The 22,595-nt window shown below is 39.2% G+C and overlaps 1 protein-coding gene across 4 annotated transcripts in view; it reads right to left on the bottom strand.

The window, feature by feature from the left end:
• The window catches only part of MIB1 (MIB E3 ubiquitin protein ligase 1), a 58,264-nt gene extending 36,981 nt beyond the window's left edge, over positions 1–21,283 (bottom strand). For 2 of the 4 annotated variants that reach the window (XM_075213398.1, XM_075213401.1), the window contains exons 1-11: positions 20,731–21,282; positions 17,138–17,309; positions 13,828–13,957; positions 10,559–10,663; positions 9,011–9,077; positions 6,381–6,585; positions 5,160–5,343; positions 4,627–4,771; positions 4,303–4,436; positions 3,810–3,917; positions 1,941–2,138 (exon numbers count right to left, since the gene is read on the bottom strand). In XM_075213398.1, the coding sequence (XP_075069499.1) occupies positions 1,941–2,138; positions 3,810–3,917; positions 4,303–4,436; positions 4,627–4,771; positions 5,160–5,343; positions 6,381–6,585; positions 9,011–9,077; positions 10,559–10,663; positions 13,828–13,957; positions 17,138–17,309; positions 20,731–20,959 (1,677 nt within the window). In that variant the 5' untranslated portion in view covers positions 20,960–21,282. Of the gene's footprint in view, positions 1–1,940; positions 2,139–3,809; positions 3,918–4,302; positions 4,437–4,626; positions 4,772–5,159; positions 5,344–6,380; positions 6,586–9,010; positions 9,078–10,558; positions 10,664–13,827; positions 13,958–17,137; positions 17,310–20,730 lie in introns of all 4 variants that reach the window. The other 2 variants (XM_075213399.1, XM_075213400.1) reach the window with 2 other exon arrangements.
• Positions 21,284–22,595: the final 1,312 nt, after the last annotated feature.

Here is a 22,595-nt window from a genome sequence, read left to right as displayed (position 1 = left end):
TTGGTTTAAATGAGCTGTATTGCCAAGGAGTAACACATAACACTATAACTGAACCATTACTCTTCTCTGGATTTGTAGTAGCAGAAGAAGCCGTGTAGGCAGGTGTGGTAGCAGGTTTCAGTATGGTTATGGTCCATACTCAATCAGTAACTCTAACAAGAGTGTCTGTACCTGCCCTAATCCCTAGGGTCCTGACTTGGCATTGTTTTTTCATTTTATTTGCAGATTTAAGGATCCACCCAAAACATTAAGCAAAACATGGCTCCAATCACACACCGGCACTAGGACCCAGTGAGAAAAGGGCATACAGTCAGCAACAGAGGACAATCTATATGCATTGTGATACACTAATCAGGGCGAAGCGGATGCGCACTCACATTAAGCTAAGCCTATCAGTGGGTGCAGGCGCCCAGCAAAATGCCAGTCAACCTGAGCTTTATGCAGTCAAGTCGGTCTGCCAGGGTGTTGTCTAGAAACATCAATTAAGGAGACAGAGAGCAGAAATTAGAGTGAACCCAAAGAGGAGCACATGCTTTATCAGACACATCAACAATCTCCTAATAAATAAAGCTTATACTGACATAGAACTAACAGTAGTGAAATTAATAAACATTTAACCCAGTGATGGAAAGCATGCTCACATATAGCCCAAAGTCACTTAAGGGGCCCAAACATTAACATTTACAGAAAAGCATTGGGGGTTTTTAAGGTACCATTACACCTAAAGCTGTAATATTGTGGCTCATTATGACATGTACCTGCTACCTAAACAACAGGTTAATACATGATTGACTAAAACTGGTCAGTGACTGAATCCACTACCCAGCTATAGAACTGGCAGTATGACTACATCCTGGTGGCACTTAAAAAGGGAACAACTATTTATCAGAACTAGTGCAAGAGACTGTCATCAGCTGCTCAGCCATACTCGCCCCATCTGCTATATATAACTGTATAATTATTTATATCTGTAGAAAATCCTGATACATATGTATGGAAGAGATAAAGAAGAGAAATGGGAAGAGCAGAGCCAATGTCCAATAATTTAAAATAAAAGGTTACGAACATCTGTAGCCTTAATCGTTTAATAATAAATTCAGGTCAAAAAGGTAGCAATGTAGAGTAGTAATGTACAAGTCATTCCTCGGACAGCCATCTACATAACACATGCATGAAAAACCAGAAGCTAGCTACATGAAACAATGCTCCTGTGCGTCATAAACATCAAATAAAACTAATGCCAATTTTAACAAACACTGGATGGAACATGAATGCAGCCTGTAGCATTTTGTATCAGTCAATTGTTCACTTTGTAATTATGAATAACTACATTAATAGGCACTTAAGAGGAGGAGCTAGTTTCCAGTGAACAGAGGAAGAGTGTTAAAACTCCTATATATGTACCCATAGAGTGCCCAATCCACGTATGTTATAGTGATAAATGGAAACTTTATACTGACAGACATCAGCATTTACCAATACTGTGAGGTTTTATTCCCCTTTCTTTTATTGTGAGTATGACAGATGTGATGTATCTTCTTTTTTCACTAAGCTAAATTCAATTCTGTCCTCCTTATAACAAACATAGTGCATTAGCCAGTGCCAACATTCCTCAATCCTCTCCTATTGCTCTCAGCATGTTTACAAACAAACAATCCCAGGTTATGCGGTTTAAACAAAGCTTGCAAGTACAAAGGAAAATAGATCTGTATTAGAAACTTGGGAGTGATGAATAAGGTTTGAAATCAATGGAACAAGTGATAGTGATTCAAAATAACAACCAGATCTTACCTAGATATCAGAGATCCACATACCTACATTCGTGATCACATTACAAGAAACATTCACTCAGTAGCACACCCGTTTCAAAAACACTCCTGAAAATCAGCACAGGAGCTCACAAATCAGTGTTTTATAAAAATCATACGAGAGTATTTTACCTGCAGACTAGGATGACAGCCAAAGTCCAATAAAGTTTTAACAACTTGCAAGTGTCCTTTATTTACAGCAATATGGAGTGGAGTTTGTCTACGCTTGTTACGAGCATTTAAATCTGCTCCCCCTCTGTGTAAGACCTCAATCACAGAACCTTCGTCACCAAAGGCTGCATGATGGACTGCCCGGTCTCCATCTTTATCCTATGGAAGCAATATATATATTGTTAGCATGCAAAGCATTATTTACTGAGATTTATTACAAAGCAAATCAACGGATAAAATAAACAATGTAAACATTTCATTTTCTTCACATTAACCAGCTAAACAGATTTTGAGAAACGGATAGTATATTTTAAAACAAACTTGTACTATAAAACAGCCAATACAAGCATCCTATCCATGTTTTAGCTACTATAAAGTTTGTGACACCAGAGTTTGCAATACATGCATAAATATCACAGCATCCAGCTGCTGTTGCATAGACGGATTATCATTGCACAAAAAAAACCCGGAAAAAAGTGATGGAAGATAATATTTTTTTTAAAGTAAAGAGAATCCCCATTAGGGAACAATTACACAAGTTCAAAAAAATGCCCCCCAGTATGAGACATGGACAATTTACTACTGACCATGTGACAAATATGACACTTGCTGGAATCAATTATGGCACACCAAACACTGTTTCAGGGTAGTATATTAGTTTACTATTGTGTGATCAACCATTAGGCTATATTCAATGAAGCAGAATTCCCATTTTGCCTTTCTATTTAAGCACTCTATAATTTTTAAAGTTCAACTATGGAAAATAATCAAATGAATGAGTAGACAATCACAAGAACAATTATCATAAATAATATGTCCTGCAATACCTGGAATGCTCTTAATGCAGACTACAATCCCTGTAAAGGTGGCTCTATTACCATGCTGCGGATTAAATGCATATACATGTTCCATTGCTGATAATGAAGAACATGGAAACAAAGATAAAATTAACTTTTGCAGATTTTTCCCTTTGAGCTTGTGAAGGGTAGCTCATAAAAGAGCAAATAAAAAAATGAAGATGTGAAGCCATCAAACTACATCATATACAAAGACAGAGTACTTCCACTATGCTCCACTGAATAGCACAGGATGGAGATCTCCTGTGCGGTGATCTGCAGTGGCTGCGTGCACATTAACAGCACGTTCTGTTCCCAGCTGCAGCTAATAGGGGAGAGACGGGCAAGGCCAGAAAGTGTATAAAGAGTCAGAGCTGATATCTTCTCCCACCACCCTCGCAGTGTTGTAGTGAAAGGAGACCTGGAATCTACACAGATTATAGTGAAAAGCGGGAAGATACAACGCTGCATTACATTCAGGCGCGGGCTGGCAGATTTCAGCCCGGGGGGGGGGGGGGGGGGCGCACAGGCGGCCGCATCACATGACACGGCCATCGGTAAAAATCAGGAGAAATTGCATCCGGGGGGCAGCCAGCCGGCCCTAACAGCAGTGAGTCTGAGAGGCCCAGGGGGGCCAATGCCACCCTGCCCAGCCCGCCCCTGATTACATTTATTGTTGTGAACCCAGCTTACGGCTAGGTATGAAATCTCTTACACACAGCACAAAGCAATATTCTAGTCTGAGATTAGAAATGACAGTTTCTATATAAAACTGAAACGTACACGGCACAGCATTCTGTGCTCACATAAAAATGTATAAACTAATGGCTCAATGCAGCTGTAAAAACTAAAAATCATACAGTGTCTTTATTTTTAGAGTAATTGCAATAATCGTGTCAATGCATACAAATGTAAAGCAAGAGAATGGAAATGGGCCTAAAAAATAATTAAAGTGAAAATGCATTTTATCTTATAAGTGGTTAAGATCAGTTACCTCAGCTTCCACATCTACATTTTGTTTCAGAAGTAACTTCAAAATGTCTACATGTCCATTCTGACTGGCTGCTTGCATGGCTGTGTGTCCAGCACACTGCCCATTTACCTAGAAAGACAGCAGAGACGTATCACACACATGTAAACATACACAAAATAACGTAATCACTCCACATCAACTGGTGGAAAATAATTGTAAACCATAATGAAAATACACAAGGCTTTTAGGCCCAATTACCCAATGAAGAAATATGGGGTAGAGTAATTCCCCCCCGTTCTTTAGAATAGCGCAGTCCGCGCTCTATCACCGCTACTACGGCACCGTGCACTATCACCATTACTACTGTAATTACTCCGCTGATTCTTGCTCGCAGCTGTGAGCAAAAATCTGCATTGAAATTACCGTAGTAACGGTAATAGAGCGCGGCCGCGTTGTTCTTTAGAAGAACGTGGGGAATTGAATCTACCCCATAGTCTATTATGAAGTTCCTTACATCAACATCCTGCCTCTTCAGCAAGTCCTCCACTTTAGCCACGTCTCCGTTTGCAGCAGCTTTCACCAGTTCCTCATTAAGATCACCAGATTCTTGGGTTTCAAATAGTTTCTTTAACAGTTGTGATAACCTCTCTATGGAACGAAAATGAAAGTGATGTCACCAACACATATACATTAAGTCTATAGATCACTGAATCCAAGAGCATACAGTTACACTCTCAGAGCCTAGGGACTACAACTAAGAAGCTACACACTCACTAGAGAGCACACCTTTATTACATATAGTAGGAGATTATCACAAGATATACATGGAAGAACCTACCTCCTGTCGCACTACTTATTGCTGATCCTACAGAAGCCACTTTGGAAACAGCAGTTGGGTTATAGGTCCAAGATGTTCCACAAACTTCCACCTTTAGGTCACTGTCAGAATAAATCTGCTGTACTCTTCCTACTTTACCTAAAGTCTAAAAAGACATTAGACACATTTTGTCATATGCCACATGACATTTATGCCAATGGTACACAAATTATCAAGTTCCTATAAGACATAAAATGTACATGACAATATCAGAAAATCACACAGCTAAGAGAGCTGTGCCTATCAAGCAGAAGGACATAAGACACAGATCCTAGATGACAGTAGTAATAAGAGATCAAACATCTCAATTGTTACATCTATAGCTTTCAAGGCAGGGAAAAATTGATTATGACACTTCCGACGAGAAAACATTTTAAGAAATTAACATATATCAAAAATTCAATTATATTCAAAAGCACCCGATAGCCCCTTTAAGGACTAGAGTAAAATGTCATCAATTGTAGATACATCATCAAACTATTAATTTGACTTACAGGAAGCATAGCTTCAGCCCATTCTCCATGACCTCTTTGAAGAAGTTTTATCCTCTCTAGGTCGTAACATATTTGTACAAGATCCCCCACTTGAAACTGAGAGGTTCCTCCTTCTGCACCTTGGGCAGAGTCCCCGCTCCGAACAACATTTGCTTTGGTGAGTACAGCTGGATTAAATGTCCATCTAAGGAAGCATAAATAAGATTATACATTTCATCATCATCATTTATTTATATAGCGCCACTAATTCCGCAGCACTGTACAGAGAACTCACTCACATCAGTCCCTGCCCCATTGGAGCTTACAGTTTAAATTTCCTAATATAGACACACACTCACACAAACAGACAGAGAGGGAGACAAATAGACAGAGGGAGACAGACAGGGAGAGACTAGGGTCAATTTTGATAGCAGCCAATTAACCTACTAGTATGTTTTTGGAGTGTGGGAGGAAACCGGAGCACCCGGAGGAAACCCACGCAAACACAGGGAGAACATACAAACTCCACACAGATAAGGCCATGGACGGGAATTGAACTCATGACCCCAGTGCTGTGAGGCAGAAGTGCTAACCACTAAGCCACCGTGCTGCCCATTTGTACCTCTTTCAAAATAATATCACATGAACACATTGTGAAAATTTAATTTGTAACATTAAGTGTAGTAGTTTTAAATCCTTTTTTGGAGGTAGCAGGGCAGGTTATTACAAGTTTAGTAACATAATTAAAGGATCATTAGCTACTAAAAACATTCACAAAAATATAGCTGCAATTCATAGTCTTAAAGTAGCTGAAAATATTTGAGATAGTTGTGATAGGGGACAGACATTTTCCTGCACAGAGCAGATTTCCTGTTAGCTATCCCATTGAAAGACAATGAAGCCAGCATTTCCTCAGTCTGAAATGGCCGATAACTGAGAACAATAGGTTGAACTCAGCTACATAGCAAATGTTAATACAATGTGAAATATCTAAAGTTCTATAAAGAGATGGGACTTTTAAATCATTTTAAAAAACTTTAATATCTGGGTGTAATCAGTAGCTTATTTGTAAAGGGAAACTAGCGTTTTAGTTTAGCAGAGTTCTACATAAAAACACTAATGATAGTAGAAAAGTAGAAGCATTGCAACAATACATACAAAAGAGTAAAGCTGAAGTTATATCTGGAGTAGCACATACACATTTGATTGAGCCCACTTAAGTTAAACTGTGGCTTCACTAACCTATTTCCACTGGGGTACTGTACTACAATATCATGATCCTCATCAATGCCACAGACGGTTCCTGTAGTTGTCAGAGTTTCGAACATGCCATCAGTCCAACCTCCATGACCGTGCTGCAATGACTGGACAATTTCCAGCTCCAGATCAATATTAACAAGGTCTCCAATAAGCAGACCGCCTGGGTTACGATTACCATTTTGCTCACCTGAAAAATACAGCAAGAATACATCAGTTAAAAGGGAAATTGTAAATTATAACCTGCACTACATGGCCAAAGGTATGTGGACACTCCTTTTAGTTAGTGTTTGGTCAGTTTAGCCACACCCATTGCTAACAGGAGCATAAAATAAAGCATATAGCCAGCAATCTCCACAGTCAAACATTAGCAGTAGAATGGGTCGGTGACTATCAAAGTGACAATGTCATAGGACATCACCTCTCCAAGTCAGTTTGTGAAATTCTGCACTACTATTATTATTATTGTGAAGGGGAAATGTCTAGGAACAACAACAGCCAAGCTCACAGAATAGGACTGCCAAATGCTGAAGTGTGTCTTCAGTAGCCACACTCGCTGCAGAGTTCCAAACTGCCGCTGGGAGCAACTTCAAGCACAAGAACTGTTTGTCGGGAGCTTCAAGGATTGGGTTTCTATAGCCAAACACAACTCAGATCATCATGCACAAAGCCAAACGTCAACTAGAGTGGTGTAAAACACGACTAGACTATGGAGTAGTTGAAACGTGTTCGTTGAAATGCCGGAACACACCTCACCATCTGGCAGTCTGATGGAAGAGTCTGGGTTCAGGGGATGCTTTCTACCCGAATGTGTACTGCCCACTGTAATGTTTGATGGAGGAGTAATAATGGTACGGGCTATTTCTCATGGTTTAGCCTGTGCCCATTAGTTCCAGTAAAGAGAAATCTTAATGCTACAACATGCAAGTAGAGAACTGAGTGCTTCCAACACTGTGGCAATATATTAGGGGGCCCTTTTCTGTTTCATGACAATGCCCCTGTGCACAAAGCAAGGTCCATCAAAAAATCCTAAATATTGTGTTGCAGTTTTATCAATAAGCTCCATCCCCTTTTACAGTTAAGGCACAAGAAAATGTTTTCCAGTGCACCCTGCTTTATAGTGCTATATTAAGTGCCATATATGAAAATAATTTTAATTTCCATTCATTATGATACATTTCTCTATATGTATCCATCTCCTTGTTTTTCAGTCATTTCTGGCTAATTTACACTCCACCTCAAACATAAGATCGGCATACTATTAAGCAAATGGCTGCCCTCCTCTCTGCAAGCTGTATGATGCAAATAACGTGGAGTACTGAGCAGTTACACACAGCATGCAGGACAGGTATTATCATGGCTGTGTGCAGCATGTCAATGCAAATACTGTATTTTACCCTATTTTGTCCTACACGGCGCAATAATCACACTCTCCCTAAACGCTCTCTCAAATTACCATCCCATCTCTCAGCTCCCAAGCCCCTCTTGCCTACATTCGCCTCACATGATTCCTTTCCGCAAACAACCTACTGGATCCTCATCAGTCAGGCTTTCGTTCTCAATATTCCATAGAGAGTGCATTGACGAAGGTTGTCAATGATTTAATCAAAGCTAAAACTAAAGGCCATTACTCTTCTAATTCTCATTGATCTCTCTGCTGCATTTGACACTGTTGGCCACTCTTCTCATACAAACTCTAGGGGGTATATTTACTAAACTGCGGGTTTGAAAAGGTGGAGAGGTTGCCTATAACAACCAATCAGATTCTAGCTGACATTTTGTAGACTGCACTAAAGAAATGATAACCAGAATCTGATTGGTTGCTGTAGGCAACATCTCCTTCTTTAACATAAGTCTGCCCACATTTAATGCACATTAGTGGGTGTGGTGATGAGTAGCAGGAGTCTTTCTTTTCTTCCATGAATATCTTATTCATACACAGCTCAGTACATTACTATACTACTATAGCTAACAATTAGCAACATAGAATTGCCAGATATGTTATTACACAGCCCAGATGACCGGCAAATTAATACCAGCAGTGCCCAACATATATCAGTCTGAGCCCCCACAGCAGTATCCATCCCTCTCCAGTGCAAGAGCTGTGGAACTGCCAGAACTAGTTCTTGGACACATTTATAAGATGCTTTTTGTACAAGGACATCGCAGCAATGACATAATTTGGGTTTCCAGGAAGTGTAAGATGTGCAGTTTAGTTTGAAGAAATAGCACAGCATCATTTAAAGCCTGCCATTGAGTCCTGCAAACATAACAGCAGCAGCACTGTTAGTAAAGTATGTAGCAGCTATAATACAGCAGGAAGAAATGGAGTAGGGGCAGGCAATGTTCCAGAGCGCACTCATAGCTGGTCATAGGAATAGCTGAGAGTGGAGAAACTGAAGGGCTAGAGTCTAGCTGCTAGACTGAGGTTCTGCACAGGAAGTGGGTATGGGGCTATTTTAGCCATTAAATAAAAATATTTGCGTTAATGTTTATCTGTTCTTTAAAGAATTAAACAAATGTATTATAACACAATCATAAAGCAGTTTGTTTCTATTTTACTTGTTTAAGGCCCCCTTGTAATATTACAGGCATATAAGTGAGACAAGACTCACCCAGCACAGGACAATGGTCCCTGTAAAATGAACCGCCCTTGGCATCTTGTACACACTTCAAGTCAGACTGAAACAAAAAATATACACTTGGTAAATAAAAGGAAAATTGTAAAACACTTCCAACAATGATTAATGTCAAATTATAACCCTGGCAAAAAAGTACAAAATCCACGTTTACATAATCCCATTCAAACATTAAACAAATGTCAGACATTCTAAATTGTCAAAAGCATTTCCTAGTACACACAAACACGCAATTATAAACAAGCCATGCAACTTGGATGGATTTTATGCCATAATTTTATGCTGACGGAAAAGTTTTTAGGGGACATAGGTTTTTAAACTTTTTTACAATATTTCAATATAAAACAAAAATAAAAAAAAAATACTCAGGGCTGACTCACATAGCAGCACTAAAATGCACTGGGCATGAGGTGTAGCTTTATTGTACCAAAACAGAGCAGGCTTCAGGATCACCGAGATGAATGCCAGCATGCCTTCTCCATTTACACAATTATACACATTAGACCAATAAGAGTTATATTTTCAGTGCACTGGTCATGTGATCAGCGCAGTAAGACCACACTGCATGCCGAGCGCACTTCATCACCAGTAGGTGAACGAGTCCTCGCCATACGACAATTTCAGTTGCAACATTTATTCAGGAGTATAAAATACAATAATCAGAGAACTGAAAGTTCAAGCCAGGAATACACAATAAGGTCATTTATGAAAACTGATCCAAAGGTAAAAGGTGGTGTCGCCCATAATCAGCTGTGCGGTTGGATTTTATAAACTGCACCAGAAAAATAACACAATCTGATTGGTTGCAATTGGCAAAACCAGCTATTTTTGTTGCATCAGGTTTCCTAAATGTCCCAATTAAAAAAAAAATAATAATAATAAAAAAAAAGTTAACATGAAATGATAATATTGCTGAAAAATACCTTTAAATTCAGCAACAACTTTTATCCAACAGATTCTGCTGAGGGAAACTCACAACAAGGCTGATCTGTTTAGTCCCACACTACTGAACCAATGCTCATGATAAAAACAGATATGTGCAACAGTAAGTGTGTTTATTTTGAAACACATAGTTTATTCTGCTCAAGTCCTTTGAAAATAAATTATTTACACTTGCAATCAAATGCACACAAACAATAGTCCAAGCAAGAACTGCATAACACTGAAACGTCTAGTAACAGCATTAAATATTTTTCAAGGAAGAGCAAAAAGGCTAGGGTCTGATTAGACACCCTAAAGGAAGCAAGCTTTATCCTGCAAGTACTTAATGTCTTGTTGTAACCAGAGAGCTGTAATCATATCAAAGATACAACAGCTGGAAGGGTCAAAATACACAAATACACACTGATTTCACCCTATTGTATAGTATCAGTGGCCTCACATGCACCACAAAAGCACTTTACTGAAGCATCCAAGCTGGCAGAAGGATGTAACAAAAGAATGCACAGAAAGCAACATAAAAGAAGCAGCCGCTCTTCACCAAGCTTTTCCAGGGGTTTTTTGTTTTGTTATTTAACCGCTTACCATGCCTTCAAATCCAACTCTGTAAAGGTTTTTAGCTCCATTGTCCCAGAGGACATATGCTGCGCTGTGTGGGCTTGACGCACTCCAGTCCTGGATCTCTGTGACCTACGGTGGGGAGGGGGGGGGGGGGGGGGGGGGGACACGTAAAAAAACAGATACTTTCAAATGCAGCTCACAGTGATCTTACAGTAAGCAGTAACGTGATCAGATGTAGTCTGTAATATAGTGCTTCCCGTTTTAACAAATAATTTTAAAGAAGAACATTAAAATTTAATTATTTGTGATCAAAGCAATCATAAAATACTCATAGCCAGACAATTGTTTTCCTTATATATGCTGCTACAAGTTGCTCCATTTCGATATGTGAATGATCAGTTATATGCTCTGCTCCCATTCAGCAATTAAATGCATGACCTGTTTCATTTAGTGAACACCAGTCCAGTCTAATGCTCTATCTATGCCATCTCCAGCCTAAACACAGGAGGGAGGTTGTGGCTGGTATACCACTGACAATATAACTTACATCTGTTATTTTGCAGAAAGAACAGATACTATTTTAATAACTTGTTTTGCAGAACACACAATCAGAGCTTATCCACATGAGAGTATTGTGCTGTTCCAAAGGGAATGCAACACATGATAACAGTCTGGTAAATAGCACAGCTAGAGATGTACTGAAATATGTGGCTCGGAGGTTATTACAATAAAACAGTGTCTGCATCATTTCCTCCCAGTCTCCTCCTAGCCATTTATACCATGCAGACATAATACATGGCATAGCACTGATCAGCAGTTCTCAATATTGCGATATTTCCACAATGGTTTTATTGTGATGCAGTATATACACTGTATGTAAATAAACAGCATATATTTATTTTTATATACAGTACATATACTGTATGTAAAAATAATTGAAAGGATACTAGTTTGCCAAGTTTAACTTATTTTAGGAGCATATGGGCTATTTTAAACATCAACATCTGACGGGGACAAATCAGGTGTTGATGCTCCTCCAGTTGGCCAACGACTGCAACTTCCTACTGTGGAGCATCATGGGCCAAACGCACTTCTTAGCACCAATAGGATCTGGTTATGTTCTATTCACCTTACTATCAACCACAGATGGGCTTTATTCAGATACATTAAAGATAACAAAAAAAAAATCATGGTAATACTAAATACTTATTTTGGTTCACTGGCTCAGGAGTGGAGAAGTTTTTTTTCTTTACCAATTTTGTTCACAAACAGAATTGAAGTTTGGTTAAGGGCTTCGAAATGCTGCCCAAGTCCTCAAAAGAAAAGTACGGAATTACAGATATTAAAAGAATAGATGCAACTTTATTTTCTAATGTATCAGGCAAACATTATGGGCTTCCTGGAAAGGAATGTGCAGCAGCATGTGATGATTAATTTCCTTCTAAAGCCAGGCTACTACCAGATCACACTTCATTGAGAAAAAGTCTGTGGTAGGCATGTGCATGCACAAGGAGATCACCTTTTGTGTGCCGCTTCTCAATACTATGGGTAACATCAGAAGAGATGGGGGTGGGTTAGGACCTTTGAATTGTACAGCTTTCAAAGGAATACAAAAAAAACGAGCAACCTACAAACTTTATGTGGACGGAAGCTATACTCAGTATCTGGATTACTAGAATAGGGTCACTGGACTAATAGTGATATCCAGCCAGAGATCATCACTGAAGCCATGAATTACTAGAGGCTGAACTATTGCAAGTGTCTGCTTTTGCAGTTTTACTGCATGTTTAAAGACTACTGTCTTTGTTGTGAGAATATTATACAGTTACAATCATTCGGCAATGATGTAAGTTGTTCTGGACGTAGGAAATATTTTCCATTGCACGATTCGCTGCCAGATTAAGGATTTGCATAAAATTGCTAAAACGGAAAACAGCTACCCACGAGTTTAATTACATAAACCTGGTACACACCACTATGTACTGCTGTATACATACTTTTTATTGTATTTTTATATTTATATTACACATATAAATGAACAATATGAAAACAGCCAGATTGAAGTGAACAAGAAAAGGGGGAAAGTAACAGAGAGTAAGGAGGGGTTGTCTGAGCATAGGGAGGCCATATGGGGTGGGAGGGGTAGGAGCAAACAAACCTGAGCAGTTCTAAACAGTCAGCTAACAATACCCCAGTGCTGAAGGCAATTTTTGAGAAAAGGCACCAAGGATCAGAGATGTGAACAGTATAAAACATACTAAGTCCCAAGTCTGCGTGACAAGTGGAGTACAAACCATTCTATTGCTAAATTCCTATGTATTAGTTAAAAATACATTATTAAAAGGTGTATGATTCGCACCCCCTAGCAATTAATAATAAAACTGTATAAATAAAAGGTAAAATTGCACAGCTAAGGTCGCTTGTTACCTGAAATCAGTTTCATCTCAACTTCATTGCAGTTTCATGAAATTTCAGGTTTTGCTTTTCTGCTTAATAATGACTAGGCTATACATATGCTTTTATTACATTGTACAAGCTTTATGGAACTGTGCAATGTATTTCATTAGAAGCCATCGCTTGATAAGTCTGAAAGTTGCATTGAAGGATGGCTATATACTGGTTTCCATGTCAAAAGATACCCTAAGCGATTGCTCATTTACAAAGACAAAGCATTGTTATTAAAAGAGAAGAATCTTTACTTCTTCCCCAATATCAGCTTTACTATGTAAACATTAGTCAAGCAGGGAAGACAATAGACAACGACTGATTAAGTATAGGAAATACTTGCACCTGGCAAAGCAATTAAGCCCCCATAGTTAGCCATGGTCTATAGCTAGCTAGTGATTTTATCTAGGAAGAAATATCCAAATGTGTCACAATACGATATATTTCTTCTGTGAACAAATGCAGTATTCTGCTACTTTTAAAAGTAACTTGACATAACTTTAAATATATGTGAGTTGCGCCATTAACGGCACGTTTAAAATGCACCATGAACACATGGTGTATGAGACATACTTCCTTCTAGCAAAATATAACACGCGCATACTCCACTAGCCAGTCAAAACAGAAAAAATATTCAGAGCATAACTTCCCACAGTCAGTGGTACACTGAAGTGCAATTCCAAAGCAATCCTTGTTAAATATAACTGCTACTTTCTATATTTTAATAATAAGCTTTTCTAACAAGCAAAATACAGTAAGCTTCACTAAAATGTACAGTAACTATATATTCTGAATTATTTCAGTACTAACGTTTTCCTGCAAGAGTAATCAAAATAAGAAATGTTTACCTTGCCTCTCCTCCCATTGCCACCGTCTTGGTCTTCCCACTGCCAGTCTACTCCACGCACCACTCTAGCGCCTGCAAAAATTCCTCTTGCCGTTATCTTCTTTGACTTGCGCCGGGATTCCAAAAGCACACTAAGGGTTAAAGAAACCATGAAAAAAATAAGGAAATGGCTAGAATATACATTGCTTGAATTGCTATACTCTCAGTCTTCCACAAGAAATAAATACTTATTACCGACTGGACCGAAAACAAACAAAAAAATATGTTACGTGAAGTACAGGCATTTGGTAGCTCTACCAACTGCCCCTCTGTACATGGTTTATTCAGGTTGTCAAGAGACACAGACTCAGTTTTAAGACCATCTGTTTTCCTCCCTCACCAAAAAAATCATTCAACCTCATCACAGTGTAATTTACTGAAAATAAGCCAAGCAACAGAATGTGCTAGATTAAGACCAACTCTTTTTATCATGAAAAAAATGCAGCACACAGTGTTTACCGTCTCGCCCATTGTTCTTTTAGAAAGCAGCCGAACTGTAACCGAATCAACAGACTATGCCAAATATAGTAGATTGATTTGTAGGGTAAAATACATTGCTTCCGTATGTAGTCTAGAATACACACACGTGTGTAACATACACACAAAACTCTACTGACCAGGTGACTGTCACTTTGGAAGTAGCATGAACAGCCAACCACATTTCATATCAACACACTGGAAAGATATAGCAAGAGAAATGATAAACGACAGAAAGTGCAAGTAAAAAGCAGAAACAAAAAGAGCATAAAGTAATGGAATAACACACCATGTGTGTTTTGCAGATGTCTAAAACAAGTGTAGTGATTAGCAGATCCAGGTCAGGTGTTAAGGGGTGGATAATAAGTGTCTGTGCCAAAACAGTGACACGGCTTCAGCTATTTCCTGCTGAGGACAAAAGAACACCACGTTTTCCAGTTACCACTACAGATTTCCTACTTGGGGGAAGACAAATGTTTAGTTTTATATATTCCACTAGCAAAAAAGGGGTGATTGTTGTTCTATTACCAAAAGCAAATTAGTTATAGTTTTTCTTTAAGGTAGGTCATAAAAATAAATAAAAACAACTCAGTCGATTTACTACAATACATTCAACTTTGGTCTCAGTAAAGTGAAAAATAAATCTGCCCATGCTTTTTGGTGGCCTAGAAAAAATAGCAGGCAATGCAATAAAAAGGGGCGGGAAATTAACTTTTCTAATTTGTTTACACACAAGTGTCAATGATAATTTTGATTTGTAGCATATTCCCTTACTAAGGCCTTTGTATATCACGTTAAACCAATGAGAGGAAACCCGATACACTTCAATTGCTGCAGGACGGCCCTCAAACCTTCAAAAGGGATGCCCATTACCCTTCATCTCAGTAACCGGTTAAAACCGTACATTTTATCAGAGATACCTATTTGTAATAACATATCAGAAGGCATTTTTAAAAAGTGTGACATGCTATAACAAATCTGACAATAAAGCAGATAGGAAATGGGGACCGCAGGTGAAGTCTAGCACAGACTAGGGCCACCTGTTGCCCATCACTGCACAGTTGCTTGTTACCATTATAAATTTAGTTTACACACCTAAAGCAATTAGCAGCAATCTAATTTCTGTAAACAATTCTGTTAAAATGAATTGTTTTGTTTAACAAAAAGGACTTAAATGTTTGTTACTTAATATACAATATTTACAGGTCTGTATAAGAAACTTTAGAAGAGCGGAAGTATCGGGCAAAGTATTCTACAAAATTAGTATGAATGAGAACATCACATATTAACATCTAAATCTGTACACAACAGCGGAAAATGTTTCATAAATGTGAACACACTCTTTTGCTCCCCAATTCTCACATTATCTAGGCTGTATTAGTAGATTATCGGTGACAGCTAAAACTCCTTATTATACCGCACTATGGAATGCTGATACTGGTCTACTGTCACCTAATGTACAATTTTACTGACATGCTCCTACCCGAGCTGGAGCTCCAGGGACGCCACTTTCGTAGTTCTGCCGATTTATAATGCCGGCGAAGGGAGTAGAAGTATGAAGACCAATCACAAGCTGTAATCTCATGCCAGTGCTAAAAGAACAGCGAATGTACAGCCTCCAGGGCGCCAGCGAGGAGAAGGCGAAGCAAGCTAGTAATGTTACAGTAGATGGCAGTGCAGCTTTAAATAAAATATAGTTAGGACAATCACAAAATGGCTTTAGATTTTGTTGTCTAGAGCAGAGACTTCTCACCTTCTGTATCAATGTAAGGAATTCCTGCTTAAACAGCTGCTATTTCAGCAATATCGAACTGACACCCAAACGACAACATAGTGAATTTTACATCATAGGCATTCAGCACTAGTGCATCTGGCCATTAACCCAAAGGAAGGTGATCTGGTGGTTATAGGGGAGTTATTGCTTTCTGTTTATAAGAGAAAGATTTACATGATGTATTAGACTTCTATGAAGCCCTTATCTTTGTGAGTGCAATTTTTGTCTAATCAAAACCATTTAACATTATTATGCGATGTGTGTGTTATAGTATACATCAGGGAATAGTTTTATTTAGTTTTACTTTTAAAGACATGGTTCCAAATGTCACAATGTTTGTGTAAAACAGGGCAACAATAAAGAGGACACCCGACTGAAGCTGGATTCACCCATTTGGTTGTATCCTTATGAAACCCTTACCCTCGCTGTTAGAAGATGTTTTGTGGCCTCTTGAAGGGCAGAGAAAATCCAAATAAGTTTTGTAAGGAGGGGACGTAAAATCAGCATTTGGACAAGAATTTCCGTCATTCATTTATGTGCCATGTCAATCCGTGATACCCAATAACCATCTGAACTGTTATCTGCATCACAAGCTCTATGCAGCAGTTTAGGAGGTGAGCTAAAGATATGGGTGTAAGCCTGGACAGAAATATGCAGGAATTAATACCATATTGTTTTAATCTTAAACGCACTCTAAAGCTATTCTTTCATTTCCCCTTTATATTTGTATTTGCAGGATTTTACCTATTTTTTTAGATGGTGTTAGTAAGCCTGCTTGCAGTTCCATTGTTTGCTTTCTCTTCCCCAGAATCCCTTTATTTCCACCTACAGCTCTTCAGTTAAGCCACCTGTAGTGGGATAACCCATTCACAATACAGAGAGAGCGCAGTCACAACTCTAAAGCTTGCTCAGAGGAAAAACAAAAATAATTATGTCTGAATGCCTTAATGTTTAAAACAGACTTACCTACTAGAAGAGAGATATTTAACCGATTTTAACAACAATGTAAAACACTACATACCGTTCACTTCCTGGGGTAGTAATTCTGTAAAAACGATGTCTCAAATGATGTTTGTCACCATGATAGCAGACCGTGCATAGATCATAGTTTGTGCACTCTGCACACTTCCAACGGATCCCAATAATGGGTTGTTGTCGGCATGTATCACACATTGTCCCATCATGTTTGACACCTATAAAAAAAATTAAATGAGTTCATTTTTAATAAGGCATGCAAATTACAATTAGATCACCAAACAGCAGCACTGACAGTCTAGCTAGTCATTTTATCATAATAATCCATGACTGCCAGATTCAGCATACACATTTATAACTATCCATTCCTAGTGCAGTCCTCAATAAAGTTTGATCACGCCTTCTAGCAAGTAATATTTTAAGGATTTCTCTATGTGGGAACAACAGATGATATTGTGACTGACATATTTAAATAGACTAATTTAACAATTTATCATTAAACGTTAACGGAACCTTTAGCTGATTATGTATCTTCCCAAAAATTACCAAGCCACCTGATAATGACCCCATCGATTAAGCTTGGCTCCTTTGAATTTTAGGATTTTTTTTAGAGATGCTCAGGCTCGGTTTTCTGAAAACCGAGCCCACCCGAACTCAGGGGATCCCAGTAGGCTCGCGAACCGGCTCGGTACTTTCGTGCGTCCTCGGATCTGAATCGAGGCAAAACGTCATTGTTGCGTTGTCGGATCTCGCAGGTTTTGGATACCATAAGTACCCCCCTCCGCAGGAGATCCAGTGCTATTGCTCACACAGTAACATGGGTATCAGTGTTCTTGCCATTGCTCAGTACCATTGCTCATACAGAAACAGGAGGGGTAGCAGTGTTCTTGTTACTTGACAAAAAAATGACTGGAAATTAATGTTATTGAGGTTAATAATAATGTAGGAACCCAAAAAAAAGTCAAATTATGTAATTTTAGAAAAAAAATAACAAGAGCGGTTTTGCCAAAACTAAAACACGAAGTTAATCCGGATCCAAAACTAAAACACGGGGGTCAGTGAATAGCTCTAATTTTTTATCAAACTAAGGGGGTTACCTTCTCCTCAATGTTTACCCGATCGTTTCCAGCTCTGTATGCTCTGCATATGGACAGTCCCCCACACCCACATCATTTGAGTGACATCTCTGGGTTTGAAATGTCTAGGGAGAATGCTATCAAATTGAAGAATTAAAAATCCAACGACTGTGGGCAATGATCTGGTGACAAAGAACCAACCATATGGGCAGGACATAGAATTTGAAACTGGTAATGGTACAGAGTAAGCATGAAGTAGCAGACCACTATTATATTCACTCTAACACAAAGTGTATCTTAGAAAGGAGTCAGGTAAAAGCAACCCTTAGGGGGGAGTAATCTGATAACAAGCATGGAACATAACCCAATTTAGTAAGCCTGCTCTAAGAATACTTGATATGTATGTAAACCAATGTACTGCACATATTAAGAACACCCAATAGCTATGTTATCCACAATAGACTTGTAGGGCCTGACTCATTAAGGTCAGGGTAAAAATAAAGCCATCATGTATTTGCGTCTTATATGAAAAAACAGCCAGTATTTTCCTTATGTGCAAAATAATAAACTCATTTGACCCCTTGCATTGCAACATGGTTTTGACAAGTTTCAAAAGTTACTCATTTTTTTGCTTTTTTTTTATCCTTTCCTTAATGAATCAGGTCTGTAGTGTTCGGCTAGAAACATATGATTGTTGCGCACTAATTGTCAATTAAATTAACCTTGCTGTCCTAATATGTACATCCAAATCAGGCACCCAGTTCTTGCAGCCACTCTTCCAAAATACAGTCTGGACAAAAGATGACATCACTGCTTGCATCCCTGGTAGCTTCCATGCGATTGGTCAGTAAGATTTGAATTGCAACAATTGTTCTCTGCCATCTAAAGTACGGCCCCATCTGTCAGCAACTCATATTTTCTGTCATTCCCATAATCACGTTTAATATTACCCCATGTGTAACACACATTCTTTTAACCAGACTTAAATGCTTCAAATGACTGACAAAATTAAAAATCTACATGTTACTGGTGGCTCATAATACAAAACAATGAAAGCAAGGAGGACATTCAATTACCAAAGATGATCCTGAAGAGGACAAATAAAAATAAATGACAAATCCAGGAACCAAGTATACTTCTAAGGAGCACACCTATAAAACATACAGCAAAAAGTTGGATACTAGTAGAAAATGTGCCACTATTAGGGATCATACCCATTGGCGGTTATCAAATGCATCTTACATGCATTTTTGACACACGTAAATGAAAATGACGCTGGAAACCATTATTTCTAGTGTTATCATACTCTTATGTTCTTACTTTGCCATAGCTTTTTTCAGAACACTACTTTTTGTGTTTATCATATGTAAATGAATTGAGAAGTCTGCAGTGACTACAAATGTGTCAGTTAAAACACATTTAAAAAGCATTTGTGTGTCATGTTTTTACTATCAATACAAATAAATGCAATCAAAATGACAGAATCCAGCCTTACATTGGGATATTTCCAACACTAATAAATGCATTGAAACTGTACATCTCTTTTGGGCAAACGGTGAGATGAGTCATTTCACTCGAATGTCAGAAATGACTCTTCTGCATAGACAATACCAATACTTTCATGACTTAACCTGCAGCCACACTGCTGATAAGACAAACTTACAACTATGCAGCTGCAGCATCTCCTACCTACACCTAAGAATTCCAGATGCTACCTAACAGGTACTAGTCAAATTCTGTATGGATAGTAATGTTACAAAGACAGAAGGATCACGGGACTTAAAGAAAAACTAAACCCCTATAAACATAATATGTACATTTCTGCTGTTAAAACACTTGCAGATCACTGCAAACTAAAATAAAAAAAAACATTGTATATCTACTATTACTTGATTGCAAATACTATCGAGCAGCCAAAAGCAGTAAACTCATAAAAATGCAGCATGTATCATACACACATGAACATATATAAAACACACATACACTGACATACAGTAAACAGACTCCTGTCTCTAGAGGTGCACAGTTTACATGTATGTTGTCTCTAGAGGTGCACAGTTACATGTATGTTGTCTCTAGAGGTGCACAGTTACATGTATGTTGTCTCTAGAGGTGCACAGTTTACATGTATGTTGTCTTTACATGTATGTTGTCTCTAGAGGTGCACAGTTTACATGTATGTTGTCTCTAGAGGTGCACAGTTACATGTATGTTGTCTCTAGAGGTGCACAGTTACATGTATGTTGTCTCTAGAGGTGCACAGTTACATGTATGTTGTCTCTAGAGGTGCACATTTACATGTATGTTGTCTCTGGAGGTGCACAGTTACATGTATGTTGTCTCTGGAGGTGCACAGTTACATGTATGTTGTCTCTGGAGGTGCAGTTACATGTATGTTGTCTCTGGAATGGCACAGTTACATGTATGTTGTCTCTGGAGGTGCACAGTTACATGTATGTTGTCTCTAGAGATGCACAGTTACATGTATGTTTATCCTCCAGCACACACACAGCATGTATACAAGACGTATACATCTCTAGACTGAGCTCCCCGATCTGCTCACCGGTGGGCGCACTGTCCAGCACTCTTAGGTCGTAGGCCCCGGAGCAGCGATAGTTGGCAGCCGTCCCGTTGTCCCAGACCACCACCACTTCTTCGGGGCTCTCGAAGCTGCGCACGGTACCCACATGGCCCTCTCCGCCATCCTGCTTCCCCCACTTCCAGTCCGGCCCCCGAGACACACGGGCCCCCACCCCTTCCACCATGACCCGGTTATTACGGGAGCCGCTCATCCCCCGGGAGGGATTCAGGGTCCGTGGGCCCGGTTGCCTCACTTTTCTTCTTGTCTCTCGCTCACCAGTCAACGAGCCAATGCCGGAGGAGGAGCAGAAAGTCGCTGCGGCCGCTGCTACTCTGCACACAACAAAGATTCCCCCAAACAGTGAATGAGACAAGGCCGCCGCTCCAACTCGGGGACCGCTGCAAACACCCGGCTGCTACTGCGGCTGCGCGATCCAGTGCTCAGTGTGACGGGAGCGCGCTCCTGGGTTCTGGGGCCTGAAACGGGAGCGCGCACATGGATTCAGAAGCATACGAAGGGAGCGCGCTCATAGGTTCAGACTGAGACATACGACGGGAACGCGCGTGGATTCAGAGGCCTGGGGAGCGCGTTCCTGGGTCAAGCAGGAACGCGGCTTTAGCAGGGAAACAGTTCGGGGGCGCGCATGGTTTCTGAGTGTTCGTGGAGTGATGAAACGAGAGCCGTCTGTCTCACTATCTACCCAGGGCCACCTTAACAGCATTATGGGCCCCCGGGCAAAGCAATGCACCAGGGCCCATATATATATATATATATATATATATATATATATATATATATATATATATATATATATATATATATATATATATATATATATATATATATATATGTATATAATATATATACGTATATATAATATATACATATATATACGTATATATATGCATACATATAATATATATATATATATATATATATATATATATATATATATACACATATATATATATATATATATATATATATATATGTGCCCCCATATATATATATATATATATATATATATATATATATATATATATACGTTCTCCCTCTCTCCCCTGGCCCCTCTCTTCTCTCCCCCTGCTTCACTGGCTCCCTTTCGTGCCTGTTTTTGTTTTACCCTCCCTTAGGATGTAAGCTCTTATGAGCAGGCCCCCCCTCCCCTCCTGTCTCCATACCGGTTCTCCTGCTCTGTCTTTACTCCATATGTCTTCCTGAAGTTCCTGAAGCATTGGTACTTTGTGTTTATTGTTCTGTACTTTGTCACCCTGTTTTGTACTACTGCTTGTACTGTGTACGGCGCTGCGGAAACCTTGTGGCGCCCAACAAATAAAGGATATTAATAATATATATATATATATATATAGTGTGTGTGTGTATATGTGTAAAAAAAAAGTGATATATATATATATATATATATATATATATATATATATATATCACATTTCTTATGCATTGGTCAGCCGTCAGCGTCCCTTGAAATAATTAAACAAAACAAAAACCAATAACTTACCTTTTAATCAGCTTATTCTCCGATGCGATCCTCTTCACTTTTCTTCAGAGTCACTGCTGATATAGTTGTTTTCGCGCGGTGGACTCCTCCGTGCTGCGCTCTGCAATGGATGTCGGGCGTGATGACGTCACGCCCGACAAGCACTGCGAGCGCCGCATGGAGGAGGAGACCAGGGAGGGAGCTGGATCGCCAGCTGACCGCAAGGTAAGTATTTTCTTTTTTTTCTTTTTGCATGATTTATTTTTTTTTCAGCGCTGCCTCGGACGGGCCACCTGCCCATTGTGCCCAATGGAAGAGAGGGCCCTGTATCTACCTCTACTCTCTTTCTCAT

The sequence above is a fragment of the Mixophyes fleayi genome, chromosome 5, assembly GCF_038048845.1.
Source record: "Mixophyes fleayi isolate aMixFle1 chromosome 5, aMixFle1.hap1, whole genome shotgun sequence".
NCBI classification, from domain to species: Eukaryota; Metazoa; Chordata; class Amphibia; order Anura; family Limnodynastidae; genus Mixophyes; species Mixophyes fleayi.
This window is presented reverse-complemented; position numbering and strand designations above follow the sequence as displayed.